This window comes from Tetrao urogallus, assembly GCF_951394365.1.
Source record: "Tetrao urogallus genome assembly, chromosome: 4".
NCBI classification, from domain to species: Eukaryota; Metazoa; Chordata; class Aves; order Galliformes; family Phasianidae; genus Tetrao; species Tetrao urogallus.
The window spans coordinates 30,233,845-30,244,472 of NC_136817.1; the positions used below are offsets into that span (position 1 = coordinate 30,233,845).

Sequence of the window (10,628 nt, forward strand, 5' to 3'; positions counted from 1 at the left end):
GAGGCAGGCTGCAGAGTGTGGTGAGACCATAAAAATTGTTGCAGGTGATTGTCTCTGGAGTTGTTCAAGGGGAATTTGAAGACGCTTACCTGTGTTGTTTGGAGGGGGAAAGCAGCTTTATGCTGTTTTAGTCAAGAGACTGCAAACAGAACACCCTGAGCTTCCCCTCTACAAAAATCTGCCAGCTCTCTGACCTGGGCTTGTGCTGAGGAGAACTGCTTGAGGAATGTCACACCAAGTGGCCGTAAGGCGTGATCAGGCAGCCTTAGGATGCTGCAAGAACAGAGCCCCCACCCAAGAAAGAGCCATGTGTCTGTGCGTGCAAGGCAGGAGCGTGTCAAGTGAGGGCATGCTGCTGCTAAGCAATGGCTCACTAAAAGCAAAATGAGAGCATTTTCTAATCCTCATGTCTGGCTGCACTTGAAACACCATTTCCCCTTTTCCTGCTGTCTTCGACAATCTGGCTCAACTGTGCTCCTTCAGTGCCAGGAGTCCAGGTAACAATACCAACGACAACAAAAAAAAGCATTTTCTGACACTGTTCTTTGATCCAGTCCTCCAGCAGTAGGCTTGCTATGCAAATCATTATCAAACAAAGCTGTGAAATGATCCTTTATTTTCAGGGACTTCAGAGAGGGCTAAGATTTTCTTTTTTGGTGTGTGTGACGTTGGAGAACTGATCCACACTGATCCAGCACACAAATGTTTAAAGGCATCTCTGACCTTCCTACTGGAGACCCTCACTGTGACTTCGTGACCACAAAATAGTGGCCAATCCAAAGAGCTACAGAACCTCTATCTTGATGTTCTGGGGGAATAGGAGTTCCAACGGTTTAGTTACAAATTACCATTACACAGAGGGTTTAAGGCCACGTCTTCGCACCTCTCTCCTTTGTGTACATAAAAAAGTGATTTTAATACAGCTGGTATTTCACTGGTTTTGCATTAGATCAAAATGAAAGTGAGATGAACTCAACAGTGCTTTTCACCTTTAAGATATCCTGATGTAAAACAGTTTTAAAAGTTTTCATACTTTGTGCTACATCAATCTTTGTTGCTGTGACTTCAAGGACACGTTACTCCAAAAAGTATTGGTGACTTCCTCATAAAGCACATATGCTTCACGTCAGTTTATTTGGTCTGATACTGGAAGCCTACTTCACTCTTCAGGGCCACAGGATGTTTTGTAAACTATAGAAAATTGATGTATTTATATGTGACAAAGGCATCTGGCTCTAAGCTACTATCCCCTAATAAAATTTGTGCAATTCCTCAGAGGAATTCATTAGACTGGCTGGAACTGCACTAAAAAGTATATCAGAGTTGGGGTTTTTCACATGGTTGGTGCTAGAGTTAGTTTGTCCCAGAAATTTTTCTTTCCTAGTTCCTTGCAGGCCTCAGTGTATTCAGCTGTCCAAGCGCTCCACCTCCTCTCATGGCCCTTCATAGACAGAGCACTAAACAAAGGGGAGCAAGCTTCAGAGTTTTCCTTTTTCTGCCCTTTGTGGTAGTTACCTTGCTGCTATCCTTTAAAGTAGGCAAGAAATTGTGAGTGGTGTTGAAATTTGAGAAGCCTAGAATTCACGTGTGAGCAGACACTGCTTTCACAGGGTGAGATGCCATAGCTAAGGCACAAGATACCAAATTTGTAAGTTTTGTGTACACATTGGTACACGCTTAAGAGATTGCAAATTCCTGCATCCAAATCCAGAGAGACTCATTCTGCAGGAGAAAGTCTGACCCAGGCAATTTCAGTGCTGAAGGATTTAACTGGAAACCAGGCACTTACTGTGAAGTAACTTTAATGCTGGTACATCCGAGCAATTTCACAGCTCTGAAGTGACAGCTTATCTGCGACCTCTACATAACTTCCCACTGTTCAGCAGGAGTGGCTGCTGCAATTCTTGCTTGAAGTGAAGGCTAAAATGATCTTTATGTCTTTGTTCTGCTTATCTTTAAAGCAGAACAGTTCTCAAGCAGGTCCTTTACAGTTACAATATGCAAACAGCCCTTTACAGAGGCAGCTGAAAATCCTTCAAAATAGGGCTCTGGTTGCTGTAATTAAAACTGGCATTTGAAAAGGTGTGAGATGATGATGTCAGCTATCTGTGTTCACACACAACTCCTTCCTGATTTCTTTGACTCAGTGAAGGGCTCTGCTTTTAAGTACTGGTTGTTGTGCTTTATGATGCTGCAAATGTTCAAGGCACATTTGCTCACATACTGGTGGTAATGCTGAATTTTTGGGTTTATACCTGGACATTCGGAGTGGGGGGAGCAGATAGCAGTTTTTCTGATATTTTGTTCCATATGTAGTAATAAAAACTTTCTCATCTGGCTCCTGTGTCCTGAGTGGTCTTTCCCTTCTGCTTTGGCTATGGCTATGAAAGTATTTCAAAACCAGTAGCAGATGCCAACAAAGAAATTAAAGATACACGGCAGCAGGAACAAGGAATAAGCTATCTATGTTTGCCTTCTGTGTATTGGGATCTTAGACCACTTGACTGTTAGTTGTCCACACTGGTGTCTTGTTAATACTTTGTTAGCACTGTGCAGCTTAAGACTAGAACTGCTTTGTCCCGCAGCATTTGCCATTCCTCCAAAACAGCTTTTTCTACCTCTGTGACAGACAGTCTTTCTATGATGTATCAACACGCTTTATTACATGCTGTTACATAAATCCAAATGGTATTTTATACAGCTTATCCTTGTAATTGAGCAGCAACTCTCATACTCCATCTTTGCTTGTACCCTAGGAATGCGTTCACTTTGACCTATGAAGAAAGTAGGGGGAAAAAAAGAGAGAAACCATCACTACTTCATTGCAGCTTACTATTCTCTTTTTCTGAAAATGCACCACTGCATTTTATTTCAAAGTATTGCTGCCAATACTGCAATTGTAGAATTTAGCATTTTTCAAAAAATGTCACCCAAAAGGATAAGATGCAAACAGCCTGTGAGAGAGAACTGCCACGTGCAGCTGAAGTAAGTCATACACAGAGGGGAGCCAGAAGCAGTTCTGGGTGCTACTCCTCTACTTCCATGCTAGAGACTGCAGCCACATGAGAAATTCTAACAGGTGAAAACTAGCACAGCTGCAAGGGGAAGAGGAAAATGCAAGTGGAAAAAGCATTCTGGCACATTCCAGCAGGCCTCAGCTGTGCCAGGGTGAGTCCCAGGGAGGTGGTGTGACTGTGCAGTGCAGCAACCTCTGCCAGCTCTGGCTGTCACCTCAGACATGCACTGCTACCCCTCTGCCACAAAAAGTTGTTTTCGTGTAATCTGAATGCACAGGCCTGTGTGCCTAGGCTTGATGCCTCACCTCAGATTAGCTGTGATGATCAGCTTAAGCCACTTGCTCTAAATAACAGCCCAGATGCTATCTGAAATTCAAAGTATGAAGTATACTAACAATGAAAAAGGAACAACTGAAAAGAAGGATGCACTCACCAAATCTGAGATCTCGCCGCTGTCACTAGTGGTGTCCTGCAGCCTTTGGATGTTCCTTTGGGAATACTTCAACAGCACCAAACTCTAGGGAACAACATGGGAAAGGTATTTTGCAATCAGAGACTTACAGACAGGATAATCTGGAAATCTGGTTTTCAAACAATCCTGTTGCATAGGGTACTACCAGTAGCTAGACAAGAAGGGCCAAAGTACCTGAGGATCTACGTCTTGGAGTTGTGGAACTCCTTTCCTCTTTACTTACGCAGCTGTGCCCTCTCCTTAGCCATTGCAGCAACTGCATCATCATAGCTCTCAAAATGCACGTCAGCTTCGCCTGTGGCAACTCCATCGGAGTTGTATTCTAATAGGATCCTTCTGGGCCTCAGAGGAGCAAAAAACTGAAAAGAAGGAAAAACAGGGATCCAAAAGGTGAATGTAGTGAGAAAGAATCAAGAATACACTCCATTACCAGAAAACCTCATGTTTTTGCTCATAACCCACATCCAGCCATGGGAACTGAGCATGTGAGAAACACAAGACTCCCTCCCCTTCCAGGTGAAGTTGATGCACAGCCAACAACTAAATTTGATGCATACTTTTACTGCTACTTACATCTATTATGTCTTGGGCGCTAACTTGTGTAGGAAAACCCCTCACGTGGACGGTGCGTAGTGATGATAAGATGCTCCCAGATTGCGAAGAAGGCCCCGAGCTTTCTGCTGCTTCGCTAGCCACTTCTGTGGAAGGGAGGAGAAACATCATTAACACCTACAATTATCGGTTTCCTTACATGAAGGTTGTGACAGCAGGGTCGTGCTCTCAGCAGCAGACAGTGACGGTGCTTCAAAGAACACACACATGCTACAGGGCCAGGCTCACCCTTCTCTCTTTCGGCACTGGAGCCTCTGGTGGAATCCGACTCCCTTTCTTCCGCAGTGGATCCAAGCTCTCTTCTCAGTCTTATCATCTCCTTGCGAAGAGACAAATGCCTCTGCATTTCACGCTTTGTACTTATATATACTTCTATATATCTAGGATTACAAGGAAACAATTACATGGCACTCCCTGTACTTCCACAAAGAACTCAGGCATTTGAAACAGTACGATTACTGTGCACGATGTTTTCCTGTCTCAGCTCTGCTCACATATTTTCTGTGAGAGCCACAGATGGTGTGTAGTTACAATTTGGGGTTAACTGGCAAGCAGTAGTTTTGAAGAACTTATTTAGATTGTACAGTAACGTCTATGAAATCGCTTTTCAATGTGTAACGAGGCACTCAATCTCATGTATAAACCCACATGCTGTGAGCCAGTTTGTTCTGACAAGATCTTTAGTGATTGGTGTTACATGAAATTCTTTCAGGAGTAACATCAATGGCTTACATGTCAAAGCTATGTTTTGCTGCAGAAATGCAGCACTACTTAAAGGCATTCTCTTTCCTGCAGTAGCATCTATATATATCTATATGACTCAATCCCAAAGCAGACTAACTAAGCAAGCAGATACACAAGATGCATAGGACCATACTAAATACTTCAGGGGAGCCTAAGATTTTACTGCTATGAAATTGGTAGGATGAAATGTAATAAGGTGTGCATAAAAGTTGCAGGAGAAATACACCAAGATGTAATGCAATGTTATGGAAATCTAGCAAAATCCCACTTATGCTGCAGAAAGAAATAGTTGGAAAAAAACATCCTATTCCCAAATTTAAGTATAAAGTATTATATATATAAAGTATTAAGTATAAAGTTGCACTTCCGTCTCTAGCCATCTATGCCAGAGCCCCTTACTCAGACCCTCCAATGTTTCAGAGCTGGCAACAGTACCAGCTGGGCCTCACATAGGTTTAACTATTCGTTGTTTAGTCAGACATTTCCACAGAACAGAAGAAATAATGCCACGGAGAAGGGGGGAATGTGGCTATCCATATTTCCTCTCTTCCCAACAAGCGCAGACACAGTAAAGGAAATAATCTCATGTACAGCCTGACTGAGCTCACAGCTCAGCATCCATGCACCTGGGCTCAGCACAAATAACTTTTCTGGACAAATGACAAAAAATGTTGGCAGCAGTTTTGGAAACTTTGGAAATAGTTTCTTCAGTAGTTACTCAGGTATATGAAGCTGGGTAGGTGAGTCAATTAAAGCCTTGTTCCATCACAACAAAAAAGAAAATAATAATGGCAAAATGTGAATTAATCAATCCCTATTGGAGGGTAGGAAAATATGTCAGGTCACTGAATTATTGGGTACACCTGCAGAGCAGTGGCTTAACATGGGCAGGGGGACAAACACAAAGAAAAACTAAATCTGAGTATGAGATAACAGGCAAAGCAGCTGATACTATGCTAAGAGGCAAGCTGTAAGTCACACCGCATGCTTTATACCAAGTTCTTCTACCCTCTAAACCATAGCAAAGCACCTACCTATTCTCCATGTACTCCTTATGCCTTAGTAGGGCTTTAGCTACCATTTCCGGAGCTGCAAACTGCACATAAGCTTCTCCAGTTTTTCTTTCTCCCCGATAAACAAAAGTTATGTCAGTTATCCGCAAACCTATTTAGCAGGATGGGGAGAAGAAGGCATTTACATTGTTAGGAACTGGTGCTATGGCTTAGAAAGACATCTATCTCTTCCCTAACTCCTTGTTTGGGCAAATGAACGTAGCAGCTCCTAATCCTGAAATAACTTCCCATCAGCCAAAATATATATGTATTTTTAACTTTTCAAAAAATTCCAAATTATTTTATGTTAGCTTTCACAGAAGCCTTAATTGCCAGTGATAGCTCTGCAACAGATTGATTTAAACATTATGTGACTGTTGGTGATCAATTAAAAAACCTACAGCCAGTGACCTTCACATTTGGCATCATATTGGCTGTCAGTGAACCTTAGTGCTGGAAAACTGTGGCCATGCCCACCGGCAGTAGGAGAAACACCAGAAGGAAGAAGTGGTTTCAGTTTACTCTACAGCCTGATCTCCTGAGAAATGCTGATTATTTCTGCAAACACCAGGAAAGCTTCTTTTCTATTAAGTACATGCAGAAATCAGCTGGCTTGCTTCAGCCCTAAGGGCAGGGAACACACATTCTGCTCAACAGTTGCTTGGCTGAGCAGTTCTGCAGCAACTAAGCTAGAAGTGGCACAGGCTGCACAGAGAGGTGGTGGTAGCCCTGTTCCTGGAAACACCCAAGGTCAGGCTGGACAACGCTCTAAGCATCATGATGTGGTTTAGGTATCTCTGTTCCTTGCCAAGGGTTGGACTTGATGGCCTTTAAATGTCCCTTCCAACTCATGATTCTATGATTCTAACTATTCACATAAACAAGCCATTGTTTAAAAAACCAAACTGTAAAAACCCACTAAACTTAGCTACTGGAGTTTTAACGTTACCATACATTATCTGTTATGATAATATTGCAAAGCCCTACGCTGCACTCTCTTGTCCTGAAGATACCTGGGGCTCTTCCATCTGAAGAGAAGATGGGGGGAATCTCATCACTGTTTACAAATATCTAAAGTGGAGTCAAGCTGATGGCAGGTTCTTTTTGGCAGTGAGCAGCAACAGAACAAGGGGCAATGGGCAGAAAATGGGAAACAGGGAATTCCATATTAACACAACAAAGAGCTTTACTGTGAGAGTGATGGAATACTGGAATAGCTGCTCAGAGAGGTTGTAGAGTCTCCTCCGGAGATACTCAAGACCTGACTGGATGCCTTCCTGTGTGACCTGCTGTAGGGAACTGCTTTAGCAGGGGGTTGGACTTGGTGATCTCTAGTATTCCTTTCCAACCACTACAATTCTGTGATTCTGTCCTTTAACAGGCATATATCTTTCTTTCTGGCAATTTCTGTACCACTAGCAATCTCAATGCAAAAAAACCTGAATTTAGATTCCTCCCTTTATTTTTTTTCCCCCTAAATGAGTGCTGCAAATACTGACATTAAGACAGACATCCAGAAAGTCAAAGGCAGCCAATGATCTTCGAGCCAAAAGCTTGTTCAGAAAGCTTTAGTTGCTTCTAACAGCAGGAGGATAGCAGTTTGTGATGCTACTTAAAGTGTTCATGGCTGCACGTGCTCTTTCAGCTCTCACTTAGGGGAATGACTGCTAAGCTAAACATGAACTCAGAGCACAAAACACCTCATAAACAGAGAGCAAAAATTAGTTTGATTTACCTGCAAAAAAATCTGCAATGTCATCCTCTGTGGAGTCGAATGGAAGGCCTCTGAGCAGTACGACTCCATCGCTCATGACTTGCGACTCATACCGCAGGCTCTGCAGTAAGCCATCTACATCTTTATCATGAATTTCATGGACTGCAAGGCACAAAACATGTTTTCCTTCATGGTACAGAGAAGGTAGCTCCGCATTCACTTTCTTCTAAGGCATCACTCCTTCCCCCCTCACATATGCACAACTTCATCTTCTTTCCCCACACTGCTCCCATATAACTCAATGGTTCCCCACATCACAAGTGACTTTGCTATTCCCACACAGCTCACAAAGCTTTGACTTCACAATGCCTTGTTTGCCAATTTTTGCTCCCCACTGTCCCCCTGGTACCAGCCTGTTCCTGTAGTCAAGCAGTTCCAACTATCATGTTTTCTTTCCATTTAACTTGTGCTGCTCAAACTCACCTTTTACGTAACGTGTGCCCATGTATCTCAAGTTCTTTTCTAGTGCTTTCTGGACATCTGCTTTTGACTCAAGCTCGATCAAGGCATCTCCCCTGCGCCTCCCATCCCTGTTTAGGAGGAAGTGTATGCCATTCTCACCATTCCGAATCTTACAGCCTGGAAATGGGGGAACACAGGACAGAGATTTGTGCAGCTGTGTCAAGTGCGGGGAGCTTTTGATCCCAGACTAAACATTTGAGTTCTGCACAAAGCTGTTCCCCTCCCCTAAGCGCATGCTGAGAAACTCACGTTTCTACCCTGAACTCTAACACACAGTGCTTTTCACAAAGAGAGGGGTCTGGCGTCCCTTAGGGACACGGCTTAGCGGGCAATGTTGGTGGTGGACCGATGATTAGCTAGGTGATCTTAGAGGTCATTTCCAGCCTTCATGGTCCCACGGTTCTATGACTCACACCTTCCACTGCTGTGTAAATGGACGATGCACGCTCTTATATTATTTTCTTTCCGGTAACTAACTGTTAGTTAATCGTTACGTTTTGTAAGAGCACAGTGAGCCGTTACGGCGGCCAAGCAGCTCCCTTACTATCAAAGAAGGCCATCATCTCCTTCTTAGTACACGCGAAGGGGAAGCCATGAGCCCTGATGAGAAACACGGAGTCCTCGATCTCTTCCTTGGGAGGCTCCGGGTCCTGCTCCGCGAGCTGCCCTTCCTGTGTCGACGAGTCGATAACCTGCCAACCGAGAGCCATCAGCGGAAAAGCGGGAAGTCGCGCGGCCGCCCCCCGCGGCCTCCGCCACAGCGCCCCTCGGCCCGCCGCCATCTTGGGCCCCTACCTGGCTGTAGCGGCGCGCGGCGGCGAGGACCGGGGCCGCGGCCTGCGACGCTCCCGGCCCGAGGGAGGCGGCGGCGCTGAGGAGGCGGCGGCGGGCGGGCGGCGGGCGCAGGCAGGAGGGCAGCGGCCACGGGCGGCGGCCCAGCAGCAACGCGGCCACGCCGCGGCGAGCGACGGCGGCGGCCATGATCGGCGGGCGGAGAGGTAAGCGCGACTCCGCCTCCCCTTCCCAGGAAGCTACGGCAGGGGAGGGCGGGAAGCGACTGGCCCGGGCGGGCGGCGTGAGGTGCGCGGGGGCGGGGGGGGGAGCGTTGCGGCTTTGGGGGTGGCGGGTCGTCCCGTCGTGCTGCCGTCCCGTTAATTTCCCTTCTGTGTTTTTTGTCTGTGTTTCAAAACCGTACACTTATTCTAAGTGATACCGCTGTTTCCAGCCGTTGCTTTTATAAACTGTTTATGTCACAGACTCCTATAGGACAGGCGTTGCCATGATATTAGGATATGCTCACCTGACAATAGCGTTCCATCTGGACGCAGCCTGGTGAGCCGCACCTCGAGTGCTGAGCTCAGTTGCGGGCCCCTCACTACATGAAAGACATCGGGCCTGCAGTGTTCCAGAGAAGGGCAACAGAGCTGTGTCTGGAGCACAGGTCTTATGGGAGCAGCTGAGGGAGCTGGGGTTGTTCAGCCTGGAGAAGAGGAGGCTCAGTGGAGGCCTTATGGCTCTCTGCAATTGCCTGAAAGGAGGCTGTGGTGAGGTGGGGGTTGGACTCTTCTCCTGGGTAACAGTGACAGGACAAGCAGGAATGGCCTTACATTGAGCCTGGAGTGGTTTTAGTTGGGTATTAGGAAGAGTAGTGATGCAGTGGCACAGGCTGCGCAGGGAGATGGTGTAGTCACCATCCCTGGAGGTGTTCAGGAAATGCAGAGATGTGGCACTGAGGAAAGTGGGCGTGGTGGAGGTGGGCTGGGGTTGGACTGGATGGTCTTAGTGGTCTTGTGGTCTTTTCCAACCTTCATGATACTATGATTCCCAGTATTTTTTGAGTTTTCAATGTGAATTGCATGCACATTTTCAAAGGAGCATTGAACTCAATTTTAAAGTGGTTCATCTTCATATGTTTTTTTTTTCTTCAAGTTTTAAACGTCAGGTTTATCTTTAAAGTTTTTAAATAAGCAGACTCCATAGGTGCAAAAAAAAATTAGGTAATTAGTAATTTCTCTCCAACGTCTACCTTTTCTTAGCTGTCATAGAATCATAGAATCTTTAAGGTTGAAAAAGACCTCTAACTCCCAGCCTATCCCCACCATGCCCACTGACTATGTCCCGCAAAGCCACATCTCCACAATTCTTGAACACCTCTAGGAATGCTGACACCACCAGCTCCCTGCGCAGCCTGTGGCACTGCATCACCCCTCTTTCCTACAGGAAGTACCTCCTAATACCCAACTTGAACCTCCCCTGGCACAACTTAAGGCCATTACTTCTTGTCCTATTGCTGTTATCTGGGAGAAGAGGCCAACCCCGACCTTACCTCAGCCTCCTTTCAGATCACTTTAGAGGCCCCTGAGCATCCTCTCTTCCAGACTGAACTGTAAGCTGTCACAGAATAAGCAGATTCTTGAATCCCACAGGTCAAGGGAGCGCTGCATGTGTTCCTCTTTTATGCACATGAATTGTTCTTGAAGGTTTGGGGTTCAAGC

At 45.5% G+C, this 10,628-nt stretch overlaps 1 protein-coding gene across 1 annotated transcript; it reads right to left on the bottom strand.

Annotated features, from left to right (window-relative positions):
- Positions 1–3,475: 3,475 nt before the first annotated feature.
- On the bottom strand, positions 3,476–9,114 carry GRSF1 (G-rich RNA sequence binding factor 1; the record flags this gene model as incomplete). The annotated part of the gene is made up of 9 exons (XM_079534099.1): positions 3,476–3,534; positions 3,713–3,848; positions 4,063–4,187; positions 4,330–4,481; positions 5,880–6,009; positions 7,633–7,773; positions 8,095–8,250; positions 8,678–8,825; positions 8,929–9,114. The coding sequence occupies 9 exons, from the start codon at positions 9,112–9,114 to the stop codon at positions 3,476–3,478; spliced, it is 1,233 nt and encodes a 410-aa protein (XP_079390225.1).
- Between the last annotated feature and the right edge of the window lie 1,514 nt (positions 9,115–10,628).